Below are 20055 nucleotides of genomic sequence, written 5' to 3'. Positions count from 1 at the left end.
TCCTGGTTTCTAATTTTTCTCCCCCTTCCCTCTGGTAAGCGTTATAAGAGCATAAAGGCACGAACTTCCAGATTCAGAGAGAGTTTCTTCCCACAAGCTGTCAGATTACTGAACTCTACCCCTACCACTGGCTCACACTGATGTTTTTTTCTCATAAAACATTTATTTAACTTGTTGTTGTGGCTGCTGCTGTTCTGTGTTTATGTTTTTGGTAATTCCTTTTTGTAATTGTATTGGAGCATACGTGCAAATAAGCATTTCATTGCACTGTGTGAAGCACAGTGACTGCAATCACTACAGAAGCAAGGTTAAGGTTTCATAATTATTATATACCATAATTTCATGTCCGTTTGTTTGTACGTCTGTTGCTTAAACCAGAGGGCTGGGGAAAATAATGAACTAGCCAGCGGCTCAGCAGTATCGTTTTTACAGTATGTCAATCGATGTGATAATGGAGGTTTAATACATGTAGCTATGCAGGCCGTACAACTGTTTTGGCGACAGGCAAACACTCATTCCCAGTGATAAGTGAAAGTTATATGTCAATAATCAGTTCTGGAGAGAAATTAAAAAGAGAAGATTAGATTAGTTAGATTCCCCAAATGGAAATTCAATTGTACAACACATTCGATCCTTCAGTAGTAATTTGCATGGCAGGCCTGTCGGTTGGCAGTCACATACTGTAAGAAGGATTGTGACCAACAGCTTGGGAAAAACAAATTGACATTCAGGATGGCTCTCTTATGACTGTTCAAAGCCAGGGCACAAAGCACACCAACACAGAGCAGTGTGGCTCAGCGAAAACAGAGGCTCTGCGGCTTTAAAAAAAACAGGTCCATTCACATTAGAAATTAGCCACTGCAGGTCGTCACAGCCTCAGGTAGCTGTGTAGGATTTGTCAAGCTGGGATTTCAAGCTGAGCTAACAGGCAGTGGGTGGGCAGCATTTGGCGTGTGGGCAGAGGCCGGGGCATGTAGTTCCAGTGTTATTTGACAGGAAGGAGTGGAATAACGCTGGCAGCTGGCGAACCTTCGCTCGCCCATCGCTATCTCCTCGATAGAGTTCTCGAGAAACTTCAGCGGCTGTCATTCCCTATTGGAAACCCTCCTGCCAAATTCACAGCTTCTTTATCACACTGTGGTTTTATATTTAACTGATGCACAATTTCGCAGGTCCCATTGTTCAGGACAATATCGTCCTTCCGAAGAAAGCACAGCACTAACCCAGAAGAGAAAAGGGCAAATAAAAGGGTGTTAAATGATTATAAACCTTGTGTCCTTTCCCAAAGTCAATAAACAGTCTAAACATCATTATGGTGAGAGCACCATGTCAGCAAACAGTGAGGATAATAAAGTCAAGTTGTTTTAGTGGGACTGCAAGTGACAACATGGTCATTTACTGTACTTCCAAAGAATTTAGCAGAAAATATCAGGACAGGTGGCAAGCAGAATCATGTAACAGCTTTTATTTCCTACACACATAATAAGACCTACCCACATTTAAAATTTCTGGCCATTCTAAGAAGACGCTTCAAATTCTCAATTACCTTGTAAACGTTTAAAAGAGACAGCAAGAAAATATTTAATCACACAGTTATGAACCTTGAAGAAAAACACCAGCTGCATTTCTAATGGGACCACTACCACGCTTCAGCGACCACTCAGTCCCCTAGGAAAAAAGAAAATACCAACTCTTCTCAATGAGAGAACAAATAAGTTGAGGAGAAATCATACTACTAATAATGCAGATTTATTTATAAGCACTTTTTAAGAAACTCTAAGAACAGAATAATACACACAACAGAAGCAAAGACAGCACTTTAACCAGTAAATTCAAAACTAAAACTAAATTATACATTAAAAGCTGAAGGGAAAAGACAGAAAAAGAAATATGAGCAGTCACAGAGTCTCTAATGCTGTAGTTCAACAGATTTGGTGCTGCACACAAGAAGGATCTATTGCCCATTGTCTGTAGAACACTTACAGATTAAGAGCTGGAATGTTCTCATAGAGTACATCCTTAAAGTAATCCGGAGCTACACCATTCAATGCCTTATAAAAGTGAACTAACCTTAGCTCTGCTCTAAATCTTGTTTTTAGTTCTGCTTCACAATGAGCCAGTAGACTTTACTCAGTAAGTAACAGCAGTAATATACAATTGCAGAATTCTTTCAGTGAGCAAATGACGCACAGAATTGAGAATATACTGAAGCCTATTCAGACACGTCAGTAAAAAGGCATTACAGGAGGCTACTCTAGAAACAAATGTCTGCATCAATATGCAAGGGGCCAGTCGACACCAAATATCACAAATTGTCTGAGATACAACAGGCTTTTAAAGAAGGAAAAACTACATTTTTTCATCTGATCTGATTCTTTTAATTAAAACTCAAGTGTCACCAACTCAAGCAAATACACTGTCGATATATAAATGTGGTAATTTAAAACGTTTAATCTAGACAAAGATATTTTTCACAGGAAAGTAGAGTCATATTAATTCAAAGCCAACCCAACAGTCCACCAGAAGTGACTCAACAAGGTACAATCTAACTAGAGAGAGCAGTTGGAAAAGAAAATTAATTTTCAACCAATGAGAAAACACTTGTGTTGAGAAGTGCATTCTTCTATAATCAGCTATAATGTGTGATAAGCAAGGAGATGTCTACAGTGCAGAAAGCCCCAGCCACCATGAATCAGAAATGATCAGATAAGAAATGGAACATTAAAACCATGATGGTTTTTGCAACTAAATTTGTATTTTTCTTGCCATTTGCAAACCCACCAACAAAAACAAATTACAAAGGTTTCTAAAACATTCTTGTATACGTATACTTATATATATATATCTCACTTTAAATTCTGATGTTTGTACATTTTCACTATAGATACAAAATGATATAATTGATCACCAATCATATTACAAACAAAACTATTGATAAAAACAATAACAAATAATTTGAATTTTAGATCAACTGAGTCTGGCATCTTCATGGGGCTTTTCTGTAAATGTTTTTGGAACATATCTGTCCTTCCATCTACATACACTGTGCATATACAGTATACAGAACATGAATGTGTACATACAATATATACATCCAAGCCTTGCAAAACTACTTCTGACTTAGAAGTAAAACGTGTTCCCCCACATTCGATGGAAAACCCCAGGAGCCAAATTCCCTACGTCATTCATAATCCACCCTGCTGTGAAGAGCCAAAGGGAAATACCACAGCCTTCCGGAAGATAACCCTCTAAGAGAAGCCTCAGACCGACAGTAGACCGATGTGAGAGACAGCTTTGAAATAATTCTTGACAGGATAACTTTCCAGAGCCTTAATCATCAATCCAAGAACGTTACAAAGCTGCATTTTAAACAGATCCCAGACAATTCAGCTCCTCACAGACCCGCTACCTTTTTAAAATGCACAAAGCTCTTTTTTTAGAGTCCGAAACCATGGTGAATCAAGCAATACTTAACTAAGTGACTGCAGGCTATGGATATATTTTGCCAGCTTGCTAAGCACATGCATGACATCTGAAGAAAACTGTTGAGAACTTGTCAGTAGTGATCTCTGAGGTTCCTGTCTCGCTGAGTCGCTTGCTAAGCAGATCTCTCATACCATTATGAAACCCGAGGGGAACTGGCTACAACCAAACATTTTGACTTCTGTTGTATTCATTTTGTGGAATTCATTCCAAACGTCACAATGACTGCATTAAGACCATGGAAATTCCTTTTCAATTATTATTAATTGCATTACCTTGCAGGACTGGAAACTGCTTGCGGTGGAAAAGCTGTTAGTAAAAATAAAAGATAATACATTCATTGAATTTGTCATTTTCAGCACATCAGCTTTCAAGTTCCAACATTCGTTAAGTTCGAGTTGCGAGTTTTCATCTAGTTTCCATTTGCGAAAGCAATGCAAGTGCTGAGTATTTATCCAATCACCTCATTCAAATACAAACCAAGTGAATGGCTTCCCAGCGCTTTGAAATAGCAATCGGATTTTCCAGATCTTTTTTGCTGGAGAGTATGGATGGAAACCTTAAGACAAAAAAGACCTCGATGAAGAAATCACAGCTTCAATGTGAAACTGCAGAGGACCAACGGATAGTTTGCTGCTTCTCCTGCAGTTTGTTTGCATGAACTCAGAATGGACGATCTTTTTTAAGTATGAAGGGCCTTAAAAGTTGCAAAAAAACTAAATTTTTGTACAAGTAATTTTCATGTACTCTGAAGGTTACATTAATGCCAATCTACCAAAGCTTTCCTCCAAAGACTTACTGTATCTAGTGGCCTAAACCACTTACAACAAAACATCAGAATTTCAACTTATTCAAAGGACAGAGTTCATGCATTAACCTTCTCAGGAGAACAGGCTGTGAGTGAATGCCAAAGCCAGTATTCTGAGAAGGGTTACAGGTCAGAAACTTACATGTGTTTGAATAAATATCTCTCCTTCATAAGCCATTAACCATACTAATGCTCAGTGTTGTCTGGGATTTCAAACGCATATCTACTATACATGCCCGTCTGTAATCTTGTCCCCTATGGATACAAAGGATTCAAAAAATGCCTGTGAAAAAACTATCAGTGTGTTTTCAGCTTATCAGATTTGTGATACACAGACACTTCACTAACATATGTTTTTTTTTCTCCTAGGAGTATTACCTCCCTGGCTTTGTCATGTTTTTTCAGTAGACATTACAGCTGCAGTGTTTCCTAGAGCTGTAAGGACAACAGAGGTCTGCTGGGAAGGAAAGGGGGGTGGGGGGAGGGGGTTGAATGGGGTTCCCCTCTCAAGTAAGAGCCAAGGATTCCCTCTGTAGTCATCTGGGCTGTGTCAGCCTGGGCCTGCCCAGACACATTCCAAAATACTGACTTCACCACGCCTTCTTCCAGCTCACACACACGCAGCGAAAACAAGAGCCAGCCTGTTTACACACCATCCAGAGGAGGTACACTTCCTGGAGACAGTTGCCAGCAACACTGGGTAATGTTAAAGCCCAGAAAAAGAGAGAAAGTTAAAAATAAGCCATAGTGTCTATGACCTTCATGATTGCTCTATAAGAAACAGAAGAGACATCCTTTCTATCTGGGAAGGTCTTCTAATATTCCAGATTACCCATCTGTATCATCAAGACCCTTGTTCCTCTACAGCAGGCTTAGCAGACACCTGCAAAAACACACACCTCCACTGCCACCAACCACATGGTTCCCATGCCTTAACTAGGTACATTGCAGAAACATAATTTACATGCCGAGGCAGGTCAGTGCAATAGACTGGCAGCCTCTTGCTCTGCATCTATTCAATGCAACAGTAGCCAGGATGAGCTCTGGCCTGAGAAGCTGCTGTGCTCTGGTATGGACTTCACCTTTGACTTATCTGCTATTCAATTAAGACTTTATGCAGCAGGCTCAGGGCTTCAAAAGCTAGGTCTGTCTGGTGTCTGTCAAATTGTGCATTCAGAAAAATTAATCACCTTGATGGGTCAAGGTTACTGCAATACAGCTTCCTCATGTTGTGATTAAATTCATGTCTTTCCAGCCTTTGAATGGCCTGATGCCCACCCCCTTTCAAGCTGGTCCATCAACACTCCCTTGCCAAAGCATTCAGATCCTTGCACAGTTTTAGCAGTTTGTTACTTTAAAGTGTGCAGTCATGATGCTCTTTGAAGTAGCAATTAATATCTGTTACATTCACAACCTACTCTGCATATTTAAAGTAAAAAACAGAAAAAAGTTCATATATAATATGGAAAATATGTGCATAAGTATTCAGAACATTTGCAAACTAATTTAGGTGTACAAAAATACTTTATAAAGACCTACTTAAGTTGGTGAGTGGCCTCTATCTGTCCAATAATAGTGGTTCTCCTGATTTCAGAATAAAAACACCAATTTCTGTCAGGCTCCTGGGTTAGATAGTGAATTTCAAGCAAACGCTAAACCTCTGAAAAGAAGATTAGAAGGGTACATAAAATACAGATATCTGTCTAATCACTCAACCAAAAAAATGGATGGTGTATTATATGACTCAGACATTGTTTAGACCAGGCCATCCCTCCAAACGGAGGAGGAGGGAGAAAGCTGGGGATGGATGCCAATGTCAGGCCAATAACAGCCATGAAAGAGCAAAAACGGCTAAGATGAGAAAAACTGCGCATCAGTCAACAATATCCCGATCACTCCAGCAAGCTGGCCTGTATCACAAAGCAGAAAACCCATCTCATATCTTGTGTGGACTTTGCAACAAAGCACCTGAGCGATCCTGCAAAAGATGGTGGTCAGATGAGACCAAACAGGAACTATTTAGTCTAATTGCCAAGTGTTACATCTGGTGCAGGTACCACACAGTGCAGTCAATACCACCCATACAGTCAAGCGTAGTGCTGACAACATCATGCCATGGGGATGCTTCTCAGAGAGGAACAAATTCGCATTGTGGATCGGCTTTAGGTGATCGTCTTTTTCCTTTTCCATTATTTTTCAACATAAATACAATATCTGGCAAAGAGAACGACTTACAGCTTCCCACTTCTGGAAAAACACACCACGCACTACATAGGGCTAAACTAATTGCTCCATAGCAAACAAATTGTTTTTCCATCTGCCCATGAAAAGCTCCACCAAGGGCACTTGAATTGACTAATTATCCACGTAGCATTCCTTCTACATTCTTTCCCCAGGGGGAGGAGGTTGGCTTTGGGACACTGCAGCTAAGCCGCAGAGAGGCAGCTCTCCAAGGTCTTCCACTCCTGAAGCCTCCCTGCTCATTTCACTTGTGGGGGAAGAAAACGATTAGCCTCCTGTGATTAAGAGGCCCGGGTTCAATCCAGAAATGAATCTGACTAACTCAAGTTCCAAACATTTACTCCACGAATCTTCTTTTTCTGTCTTGAGATGTAGGATTAACTATTTTTTTAAATGCATCAAATAGCTGTTAAGATGCTTAATGATGCCCACTTTAAGATTGATTTGGGATTTTGGAGAACAATGAAAAATGATAACTTATGGTAACCTATGCTGCATTTATCTGTAGGCTATTCTATATACAGCAAATCAGGAAAAAAAGAATTGTCTTAAAATGAACATCACAAGAGAATCTCTCTCTTTATGAAGCACCAGATGAAATTCTATTAGTGTGACTGCCTTATTGATAGGTTGTTACAGATTAAGAACACAGAAAAATTGCTCAACTGGGCTGAACTGCTTATGTCCCAGTTTCTGCCTCCAGATACACCGCAGAGACACACTTATGGGTAGGATGATGTTATCTACAATTTTACATGACCTAAATACAATGAAAAAACTGCTCACCAAAAAGACTTAACAGCAGCTGGTAGTGCCCTGAACATCTGGTAGAAGAAGAATTCATATGCTATATACTCGGTGCATGTGCAGTGCAGCTTTGTTTTCAAATTCTGTTAGGCCACCATGAAGTGTCCTGTATTGTTCAGAGCAGACCATGGGGCTCAACTGTTTAAAATAGAACACCGTTCTCTGCAGAACAGAATAGAATAATCCACCAATGTAAATCTCATTATGTTCAATATAGATCAGGGCACTGGAGGACTCGGAGCCCTCTTTCTTCAATTCACTCCATTCAAGCACTACTGTAAGTACCAGTGGGAAGTTCCTGAAGCTTAGGAGAAAATTAGGCTGAAAAGGAAATGACTCGTTAAAGACGGTGCTGCAATTTAAAATGATCACCTCCATCCTGCAATTCACTGGGATTATCTAAGTGAATTATATAAGTGAAGTTAACGTAGATCTCAGAAAAGGATACAGCACACATAATCCATTTTGTTACATAAATCAGTCAGTATAAATGATTTGATTGTCAACCATTGCAAAGGGGAGTATTTATTATTAAAACCATTATTATTGAACTCATTAGAAGTGCTGAATAAATCTGACTGCTTCAGAATAACTTGAGGGCAGTGCATGGAAATTAATGGCATTGTGCTCTTATAGACGATGTGTGATGGCTTGTCTTTTGCGCACTGCCATTTTGATTTAAAAGACTTTCATATTTCTCTCATTATGATTTATAACATTATACACATGCCAGCCCTCACCTTCCGTGTACAAACTTCAACAGAACCAGACAGGTGGCGAATCACCACAAACTCTCTTCAGTTACTGTAGATGAGTTAGTAGGTAGATCTGAGCAGGCTCACTTTATGCAGTCATTTTTCACAACTGTATTAGAAGTGACAACCACACCCCCTCACATTTGTTTATTGAGAAGTAGCATAGACGGAAATATAAGAAACACAAAAAAGCAACAGCAGTCTCAATTTGATCTGCACAGTTCTTTGTGCTAATGATCTGTTCAGGCTTTAATATACTGCTATCAACTTGTTTCGAATGCTTAACCAGGGTTTTGTACTTTACCCTTCTGTAATTTGTGCATAACAAATTTCTCTTTTCTTCTGAGAACATAGTGCTTGAAGTGAGAACTCAGTCCAAAACCCTTTTTTTTTTTTTTTTACTTTTCCCATAAATTAATTTGTGGATATGCCACACCAAATTACTAGAGCTCTTTCTAATACATTTGTCCCAAATTTCAGAGGAATTTTCCTAAATTAAATCACTCTTTTTTGGGGGGGATTACCACTAAAATCAGGAAAAACGTCCAGTTATATAAGCAGGTCTATGCTAACAAAAAATATATCACTAAGTTCAATTTAAAATTTAAAATGATAAAATATAGCATGCAAACAATCCATATGTGATCAATGGCTGAGTGCTCTCATAAAACTTGTCTTTTAAGGTTTTTTTGCCAAAGTTTCAAATAAAACACGCATGGTCAAAACATGTCTGATTTACAAGTTTTGTGGCCACTAGTGCATTGGGTAATGTCAGTGCAGTTAACTGAGAATCACCTGTAAAACCAGTTATAAATGCCTGTCTTTTGCTGTTGTTTTAACTGGGTGGAGATGTACTCAAACAGAAAGACTAATGACAAACTACATATACCGAGAGGAATTAAAATTACAAGTGAGGATGGAAACCAGTGGCATTTATTGTGTTTTTATTGTAGATTTACAATCTCATGGCTTTTGAAACAGCCATGGACTACCACATAATCAGCCTTTACAACAAAATCACATTACTGGTATCATATTCCTAATGCATAAAAAATATTCTTAAAGCATCTGGCATTCACATAGTGCTCAATTTATTCTTGGTCAGATGGAAGCTTAGAAGACTGCCTAACCTGGCATGACAGCATGGTATAATTGAGAATTTCTCTTTGTTTTCCATTAAGATTACCAAGTTGATACGCTGGAAAGGAGGTAAAATCTGAAGCCAAGCGCTTTCCCTCAGAATATGCACAGTACAGCGCAGACAGGAATAACAGATTACCATTCCTAGCTGTCTGAAACACTCCTGCTCTGGGCAGACCAACTCCTTCCTGGATCAGAGGTCAATTGGTCTTCATGCCTGTCAATGCTTGGTCACAATTGCTTTCCAGGACAATTAACAATGTAAGGGCTAACTGTAGCAGATTTTTAACCAGGAATGTCATCAACTCCAGCAAACACACTTCACACTGGAAACAAACTGTTTAAGTTTAATGGACCCAAGCAGTCCATCAAGGGGTACCACTGTCAAAATGTAGCCAACTAACCACTTTCAAACCAATCACCAAAAACCCAGGAGTCTGACTGCAGAAGAAAAGTCCTGTTCTGTAACCTGAGGTGGAAAACAACAAGCTGGTCACGCACAGCACAAATACCCCAGAGAAGCAAGTGACAAATCCATATTGGTGCATACTTTGCACATAAATTCTGATGAAGTACAAGAAACCAAAATCAAGGAGATCATTCTCTCGAGAACATTTCATTAGCTGGGATAGTTTGCTTAATAAGACAGTGAGCCATGAGCCTCCAATAAAAGATCCTAAAAATATATTCAAAAGCAACAAATGACAGACAAAAAATGAATATTTTTTAAATGATTTCCAGATTTGTCCATTCACCGTGATCATGAAATCAGCATATCTGGTATGCCACTGCATCATTCATTCAATGAAAAGCAACATCTGTGCTTCACATAACTACACAAACTGTGGAGTTTGCATTCTAGTGTTTCTTTACTTTGCTGTATGTTAAATGAGTGAAATGGAAACACACTACCCAGGACTGGTATTCAAAACTTAACTGGGGAAAATTTCAGACAGATACTGAGGATGGGAGAAAGGGTGTGGTCATTTTCAGTGTGCACTGGGCGACCCTGAATAACAGGGCAACATGAAGATGGAAGACATGCGGTGATATTTGTCTCCCACATTCTCTTTCTCATTTCCATTCAAGAACCGGCAGATTAGTCAACACCCAGCCATTTAAGGATACAAACCCCAACTGTGTACTTTCCAGGGGCATGAGAGGCTTTTCAAGTCTGCTGTAGAACTTTATCAAAACAAATGTAAGCCTTTGTTTTACCAGGCAAGTCAATTGAGGACAAATTCCCATGTACAACTTTGACCTGGGAGTCCTTTTAGATTGAGGATATTTCTTGGAGCAACCTTGTGAAGTAGACTTTGCACCATCCAATCCAGGATTTTCTAGACCCAACGTCTAGACCCCTGTCCACTACCCCACACTGCAAATGACAAATCTAACACAATCCAGAAGGGTAAGCAAAGTGAAATATTAACTTAGTAAAGTGCTTTGGAATGTGTTCTCTACCCGTGTTGTTCCTCAAGCTGGTAAAGGAATAACCAGCAGTGGGAGTAATAACCACATACGGGGTATGATCACTGCTTTGCTGGAGTCAAGCTCATTAAAAAGGCATTCATATTCCTTTTAATACTAAAGTAACAAATAAACTTACATTATTTTAGCTCTTGTCTCATTTGAAATACATTTGAATTCGTTCCAAATGGTAATTTTTGAAATTTATATTTCTAATTACTCATCAATATATAAATAATGAACACAGGCTTGGTATTTCTCAAAATCTCTCTTTATGAACACATACGGGGGTATATATTTATAGATGGCAAAGGCTTTTCCAGTTTTACAAATATTGCCACTTGTAAACCCTTCTAAAAATGTGAACCATTCTAAAAAGAAAGTAAAAGATCTGTAGTATTACTACAGAAGAGGTGTTCAACCTAATCTGCACACCTCACACCTCACTCAGTCAAAGCTGTGTAAACTTCACTCATCTAAAACTCAGCAAAAACCTACTGTATTAGATATTGTATGCTTCATTTTTTTCCCTTTTTCTCTCTAAAAAATGTATTTGACTATTTGTGTCATGGCTTTCCTCAGTATTCTTAGTGTCTTTGCCACAAGATACAATAACATGATTAGATTGGAGAACACAGAACATGTCACTTTTTCTATTTTAATCAGAGGAAGGTGCCCACGTCTGCTTTGCATCTTATAGTTGCGACCTGATGAACTGGAAGCCAGAAAGAATTCCGAGTGAAGAGTTCAGGTCTTCCTCTTTTTTTTCCCCTCTCTGTTCCTATTCTGTAACGTTTTACATTCTGTGGGATAGAGACTTTCCAGTCAATTTCACAAAAATCCAACATCCGTCTCCTGTTTTTCCTTCACACCTGGGCACTTACTTACCAAACAGAACTAACAATCTGCTTAAATGAATATACATGGTCTCCGACCACTTTCAAAGAGTCCAACAGTGTATTTAAACTTGTAACTTGTGAGATTGGACCCTTAAAGAGTATAGTAGGTGCAGCACACCTCTATTTCAGAGGTGCAAGCCATAGTAATCACAGCACACTCTGGATTCCACCAAGAAAAAAACTGAGTCCCGTTTTCAAGCTGTGCAGAACAGAATATTTTACAACAGCAAAAGACAGGCATTTTTACATTAAATTTCTTTCTCAAAACTTTTACAAAAACAAGGCACATTCCCTTATGCACTGAAACTGCTCTCTTATAGAGCCAGCAGGCTCTGTGTTTTACTGGACAAACTCACACTTACATCAGCTGTACCTTTAATGTTGCTGCTTTGCCTTATACAAACAGGGGGTTCAGAAGGCCCCTTTCAATAGTGTGCACAGTTACACTGCACTGGTAATACAGCACAGACATTCTTTCTTGGTACTTCATGGCACTTCAGCTACAGGGGTGCTGTGAAAAAAAAGCCTTGCACACTTCCTCTTTGAAACACTATGTACCCATCTGTGCACACAACTGCAGAAGAATCCACACTCCTTTAACCTGAAGCACAAAATAAAAGCAATAAAGCATGAAGTGTTCAGATCAATGCACACTGTGGATAGCCTGCCAAATGGATGTGATTTGGGATTGATTCATAGTGGACAGTTAAGCATGTTAACAACAGTCAAATCACAATTACAGACTTGGATTAAAAAAAAAACTCTCCATCCATCCATTCCTAATTCAGAGCCAGGAAGTGGGGAAGCCGGAGGCTATAGTGACAAGCAACGGGCATGATACACCCTGGATGGGACTTTAGTCCAGCACAGGGCAGACACACAGACACCAGGGCCTGTTTTTCCAGAAGCCAGTTAACCTACCCCTTATATCTTTGGGCTGTGGGAGGAAATCGGAGCACCAAGAAGAAGGGGGAACATACAAACTCCACGCAGATTGTACCCCAGGTCCAGAATTCAGGGCCCCAGAGCTATGGGGCAGCAATGCTAACCACTGTGCCACTGTGCTAGGATTAAAATGTAAATATACACCCAGCTAAGGAATTCAAGAGCAGTGTGAATGATTCTGATTTGCCTCCAACCGAGCTGAAGTGGAACAGTGATCTCAGTGTTGTCTCACCCTAGTTACATTTTTCATTGTGAATTGAATTATTTCACCGATTCATTTTCCACTCTCCAGACGTGTGCTATACAGCCACCCAACTCTTTGACTCTGTCACAGGCACTCCCCTTAACAATGGAGACCATTGTGCCATTTCATTTAATATTTAACATTCTGCTGCTGACTGACACAATGCATTATTACCTCAGTAACACAGACCTTAGCTTTGTCATTGTTTTACCAGGCTAAAGAACTAATATAAAGCTCTAAAACAGAAAATTAAAACAACTTTAATCATAATTGCAGCCTCAATGGAAAACAAATACAGTAAACTCTTGGTTTAATGGACTTTCCTTTAACAGATTTCAGATTTAACTGACAAAATCTGCTGAAGGGGAATTATGTCTGTAAAATCAGAAATGCTGAAATTTCCCCACAAAATGCACAAACAATAAAAAAGCTCAATATTACACAGGTTTGAAACTGGGAATTAGCAATGGTACCCGATACCGCTTGGTCAGCTGTTTAAGAGGGGGTTTGAGTTTGGTATGCTTTAGAGAACTAAAAGTACATCTACAACACATGAAATAAAGAGCTTGTATATATAAGATAGAAGGAACTGGAACAATTTTCATTGGCTGTGTTGTTAAAAAAATAAGTCATATATAAGTATATATGCATATTTTTCTCATATAATAGTGGGACATTCAGCAATAACGTAAACCCCTTTCCCCTAATTAGTCCGTTAAATGGAGGTGTTTACTGTATGCGCAAATTGCCCTTTCTGTGTTTGCAAGTTCAAGGCAGGAAGTATCAAGGCAAAAGAGACCACATTGCCTTTAAGGAAACACATTTAACCCTGCATCATCTAAAACATGAACCTCAATATTAATTTTGGTTGGCTGGATTTCTACTGGTCAGTTCTCTTTTACCGATCCATCACTCTTTTATTTGTTAATGCTTTATGAAGTCATACTGTTATTTTATTAACAGAAGAAGCACTTTAATTCACAGGGCACAAGAGTCGCAAACTCACACTGTGCAATTTAGAGAAAATGAAGAATTAACTGTCCCCTAATGTAAAACAGTTCATTGTTATTACATTAGTTGCCGCATCACACCCACCAGTCTAACCTGGATACACACAGGTATGTCCCTGAGCGCATTACCAATACAGTTAGCCTATGTTTGCATTGCATGCTGGAAATAAGAGTCTAGGTATCACACTTGAACACATGCAAGGCTGACTCCTACACTATGAAGTCGTACACATACCCTGACACCTACTCTGAAGATGTCTGTTAAAGGGCCTGTCTATTTACTTGATCCATTGCAACCCCAGCAGTGCACAGACCTACACTACTCGCATGCATTCCTGGAAATCGTGCACACAGCATGGATCTCCGCCTCTGGAAAGCTATTGAACTCATACGTGAGCAAGAGAAAACTACCGCATGATTTATTCTGGGGTCACCCCGAGTTTCTACTGTCTTCCATGCAGCTCTGGAAGAAAGCTGTCTATGTGGAAAAAAACATTCAGTCTTGGGTGGAGGCCACTGAATGCTGTGTCCTCTGAAGCAGTAACAGATTCATCAGTGGAAGGCTTTTTCTAATCATTTATGAGGAATGCATCATATTACCAGAGCAACTGAAACCCAGGCAATCCTCTACACCATGCACACAGAAGTGAAAAAACAGCCAATGAAAACAGGTGTCTGCACTTCAAAGAGCTAGAAGCCAAAGCAAAGGGAAAGCTCCTTTTCACATATATTTTTATACATCCAAAAATGCTGCAAGGCATCCACCTTAAAAATGGTTCTGAAGCCGGTGATTTGCTACTCATGCAATTCAGTATGTGGAACATCCTGGATGACTTCCACAAGCCAGAATACATCAATGTAAACTGTGACAAACTCTAGTTTCTCGCTGAAATAGCAAATGCACTAAAGAATGTTCTGCAGGAACTAAGAGAAGCTTCTTTTGAGAAACGGCTGGGTAAGATCTTCTGATGATTTAACTACTACCAACTGAACAAGCCAGATGAAGCAAACAGGTTCCCCATGCTTATAACTTTCTTATGTTCTTATGTACTGTACATGCAGGAAAAAAACAGGAATATGTCTTTGTACTCACCACCATCATGTAATTTTCACAATCACATTTGGTGTTGATATTTTTAAAGTTCAAAACTGCTGAATACCAGCTTCTCTCAAAAAATGTGCAAATGAAAGTTACAGAACCCACTGTGGGTTAATTCATCCTTACTGCCCACTTGTCACCATTCCCCATAGTAGCTTATACTGTAATATTATGAACAAATGCAATAAAAGCTACTTTTGCATTAAAAATACACCCCAGCAAGATCACTCTAGAACTCTAGTTTTACACTACACTAATTTAAAGAATATAAATGGCATATTCTTCTGCTACAGTAACACTCAAATGTTCTACATTTAATGAAACAGCTGAGACATTGAACAAAGCTAAAAAATGGACTATTATTATTAATATCAGAAGTAAAAATATTTTTCTATGTATTTAAAAGTTTGTGTTCGAGTGTAAAAAAAAAACTAAAAATTATATAAACTCCCAAAAAACTTTAGAAATGAAATAATTGAAAGTTCTGTACGTGGACGTGAGGCTTGTGCTTGCTCACAGAGCAGCTGACCAGGTTAAGAAGGGTATTCCCTTGTGCATCTGCCTTATTTTCAAGTCACAGGAAGTCACCATTAAAACGGAAAGTGCACTGTTATCTGTTAGAAGAGTCTAAGTGTTTCCATTAAGTAATCAGACTGTGAAGCACAAGCTTGTCTTTCAAAAAAAAGATTATAATCACGCTACAAATATGCAAATTTGAAAATCAAACTTTTTTTTAAATACCCCATTTAAGGTTAAACATTAAATTGCACTGTCAGACTTAAATGATCTTTTGAAAGTGGGAAGCTGTATTAAAAAGACTCTCATTTTAATGCAAAAGGGGAGACTGCACTTTCTTCACTCTCGGTAGAGATCTGCTTATGCCAAGACATTCAAAGGGAATCAAAGGACATGCTTTGAAGTCCCGTTTTCCACCAATGTGTCAGCCATGCAGGGAAAATACTTGTACATAATTCCCGCTAGCAAAATGAAAATTCCCCACAGCAAACTCTTGAGCAGGCAGCTCTGATACAAGGCTGAGATGCCCAACATTGAGCCCTGTAATTCTCAATTCAGAAGCTCATGTCTGGACAATAGACACCAAAGCTCCACCTGCAGTTCTCGTTTGCCAACGTGGAAGATGAAGAAATAATTGATCAGCTCCAAATACGGTTAGAATGTCTCTGAGAGGCCTGTTTTTTCCTTCTAAACAGTATGAAATACAGTATGTATACAGTGCAGTATGCATCCACACAGATCTAGCACAGGAACATTAACTGTACTGTATGGCATTGCAATGATAGTTGTAGGTTTTAATTCAGTAGCTGATTAAAATGTGGAACTTCTGGTTCCCCTCAATAAACATATACTGTATTTCTAATGCTTCAGAACATGCAGTTCCTGACAGCCAGTGACAATGAACAGAAATGGTCCTGTATAATGTGGATTAGAAGGAGACACCACATTTGGACAGCACAGAATATAGTTTAGCACTGCAGTTCCTGCTCACTGTAACGGTCAATGTAAAAAGATACTTCCTAAATGTTATCTTTCCTGTTGACTACTTTCTGTCAATGGAGGATCTAATGCAGGTATACAGGAGCACAATCAGATTGCACATGAAATCCTACACTTTGCACACTATTTCTAATGTTCACGGTGAGTGGCAGAGCTTTCCACTGCTTCGTCTGACTGCAGAGAAACAATAAGCCTAGAATTTAAAATTGGTATTGAACTGCAAATTCTTCATAGAAAAAAAATCTACACAAAACTGTAAGGAAATACAGGACAAAATTTGATGTCAAATGTCAGGCAAGAAAAACAGATATCCATCCATTAACAGACTTGTAGAGGACTGCTCTGGAATCCCTGAACTGCATGACTGCACACGTTTTTAACTCTTGCCTTTGGACACAATTCAGACCCTCTTTGCACTTCAAATGCTACTAATCCTTCAGGCAAAAAACACATGGCCTTGTTCTGGTCTTGAGCTCTGTGAACACCTGGGAGACTATTTAAAAGGGGTTGCAGACAGGATGCAATTACTCTCCAGGACAAACAGGTAGCCTAATTTGAATTTTCTAAAACCCCCAGCATTGCCAAATATGTGTACAGACCTTTATAAAGAAATATGCCTGACAAAAATATCTCCTTCAGAAATGACAGGTACTTTAATTTGTTTTTTAGGTATGTTCCATACCTGTGGTTAGATAGCTAGGCTTAAATAAGCCTGACAATAAATATAACAGACTTAAAAATGAATAAAATATTCCAAATATACCCAGTTACCTGTTCCAGAATTCACTTTATAATAAAAAGGATTTTTAATGTTTCACTTCCATTATTTACAACTTACAATAATTAATTTAAGAATACTCCACTAAACACGCTGAATGGGAGGTGCACTTAAAAAGCTTAACATAATGTACTGTAAACAGCCAACCTTGGGAAACCGATTCACGGTGTGGCTGTTAGAGAACTATCAAACACGTCAGCGGACGGTACGGTTAAGATGTTGAACACATCCAGTGATTTATCTGACAAAACAGAGACACTATCCTACTGCAGACGTTAATATTTACTACCTCATTCATTAACCCCATTTTTTTATTTTCTGAAGAGTGCAGAAAACGAGGACCCCGGCCGTCAGAGACCCGACTTTTCGTGTTTCAAAAAAATATCATTCTCATCATCACCGTCATCTACGCCACTGTTGGACACCCGAGCCTTAGCAAGCTAGGAAACTATGCAGTACCGCGCTGAGACGAAACTTGTCAAGCTATGTTTCTGCAAATGTATGGGTAATCGTAATGATGCAGCAGTATTGCATACTAGCTGCTATTTCGTGGCAAGGATAGTTCCCTTCTGCCGTTTTTCTAGGGGGCGGGGGTCTCAAAATATAACGATAATAAACAAAGCGTTATTTCCTGTTTTACACGCATGTCTTAGGACATGACTCTATACAGAATTCGTTTATTATTTTAGATGTTGCGAATCATCACTTGATTGACAAAGACGAGAAGCTTAGAGATCGATTACGACCAACAACAAAAAAATACGCATTCCGCTGCACACTTCAAAGTTTAACATGTTCGGCGCAATACCGTACCTACTGTACACCGACACACACCTTTACACAATGCTAATATGGTAGATTAAAATGTATTTTTTTATAACTGGCATTTTCAATCTGCTGCAAGAGTATAACAGGGTTTGTGTTTTAATTTCTTAAATTACAATTCGAAAATGATCTGTCGCTTAGACGTGCTTCGCTACCGCTCCGGAAATACCATCTCGCACCTTCGCCGTCTCAACGACGCGACCTACCGTCAGGTGGACAATTAATCCAAGATCCTAACGAGGAGTTAAATAGTGATTCCTAATTTAACAAGCAATACCTTTAGGCTCTCGTGAATCTCCATCAGAATTAAGCCGACACTGTTTCCATTTATGAACTGTTTACACAACACAACTGAGCTACATAATGCAGTTACTTCACGCAAGAAAAACAAGTTAGAATTAGCCTGGCAATTCATATCTAGAGAGTGTTGCACTTACTCAATTTCAGATAAAACGGCCAGACACAAACGAGAATGGGGAATATCAGTCGACTGTGAACCCTACTACTACGCGTCTTAAGATCATTGTATATATTCCTGTTTAAAGCAAGCAGGATGAAACATTAAGTCAAAAAATAAACCTGTGCTCTGAAACATTTTTAAAAACGTTCAACTCGCATGCACAGTTGGCAAATGTTGTGCAATAATGTTACATTATATACAGAGAGCAGTTAACACGCAGGGGCGAAAATTGGCGATCCGAAATTTTTTTCAAAGTTTTGCAGAAACGTTTCGGAACCGAGTCGGTGGTCAGTGTGGAAGTTGCAGAACGAGTACAAGCCTGCCACGGAGAAACGCCGATACCTGACAGACAGACAGACACCCCACAACGTTAGAATCGTTCGCGACGTGGTACTCACCGTTTGGTCCATATTTCTCCAAATTATTTTTTACTTGTTCAAGTGTCAGTCCGGTGTTCTCGTTCACCCCGAAGTTGTCTAGAACTTCGGATGCGGATTTAGTGTGTGCGTTTTCCATCTCCGAACATGTAGCCTGTATCAATAAATATACGTGTATATGATTAGCTTTCTTTAAAAGATATATATCTAGGAGCTTTCCACCGTGATGCGTTTAGGCTGCCAAGCGGAGGTGGACCAGATAACAGAGCCACCTGCCCTTCTGCAAGCCAGCAGCTTTAAAACCCAGACTCCGGAATCCTAATGCCCCTGTGCGAAGACTGCTGTTCCCCCAAACAGATAAGTCCCTTCGTCTTCTTTACTTCATCAGAAGGTATGTTTGGTCGTTGAGTCCCGCCTCTTTCTTTTCTTTTTTTCTGCCTTCTTTTTGCGAGTGTGTTTGCTGACGCGTATTTCTATTGGCTCCTGTTACCTGAGATGACAGGAGTAATAAGTACGAACCCCCTACACTGTTGCGCGGCGCTTCCTACTCGAATATATTACCAACCCTCACTCTTTAATGGGTTCAGACCAAGACACGCCTCACACCGTGAGGCCGGTTTGCTTTCCTCGGTGGGTTTGAAAAGACTCGCCTTTTCCTTGAGCTGGAATTGCTCTGTTCGTGGAGAGCCGTACCTGCCCGGATTGACAACAACAGAGCGGATCTTTAGCTGGGCTTTGAGGTGCGCAGGCAGACAGTTAATAACACAAACCTATTACACACAGCAGCAGTCTTTTCGAACTGTGCTTATTGGCTGGTGTGTAGTTTTCATATTTGCAAATAGTGTATAATATCCGTTGTGCAACACTTCCGCAAAAGCACCGCATCTACTGTTCCAACACGCCACTGTGGTCGACGCAGCCCTAAACGGAAAAACAAATCTTGTCAAACAAGAATTGTTTTCAATTTGAGAGAGAAGCTAATTTCGATAGCAATTTGGAGTGTGCAGTTATGTTCATTCCGTTTCTTTTGCTGGTATAGAATTTGAGCCTATAAAACGATCCTGCTACTAAGATTATTGTTAGTAGTTCAAGGGGCGTCTTGAATAGTTAACCTTGATTGGGGGGGGGGGGTGTGACAGGTAGCGCTGTGAAATCATGCAGAGCTCTTGATCCTTTTATATACTGTCGGCCATTTCTAG

At 39.5% G+C, this 20055-nt stretch overlaps 1 protein-coding gene across 1 annotated transcript in view; it reads right to left on the bottom strand.

Moving 5' to 3' along the window:
* The window catches only part of atp2a3 (ATPase sarcoplasmic/endoplasmic reticulum Ca2+ transporting 3), an 83918-nt gene extending 64349 nt beyond the window's left edge, over positions 1-19569 (bottom strand). Inside the window, exon 1 of the mRNA XM_088906989.1 lies at positions 18878-19569. Coding sequence (XP_088763115.1) covers positions 18878-18995 — 118 coding nt within the window. The 5' untranslated portion in view covers positions 18996-19569. The remainder of the gene's footprint in view (positions 1-18877) is intronic.
* Positions 19570-20055: the final 486 nt, after the last annotated feature.

This window comes from Atractosteus spatula, chromosome 27 (assembly GCF_055471065.1).
Source record: "Atractosteus spatula isolate fAtrSpa1 chromosome 27, fAtrSpa1.hap1, whole genome shotgun sequence".
Lineage (NCBI taxonomy): Eukaryota > Metazoa > Chordata > Actinopteri > Semionotiformes > Lepisosteidae > Atractosteus > Atractosteus spatula.
Note: the sequence above shows the minus strand (reverse complement) of the source record. Positions and strands in the feature narration are given on the sequence as shown.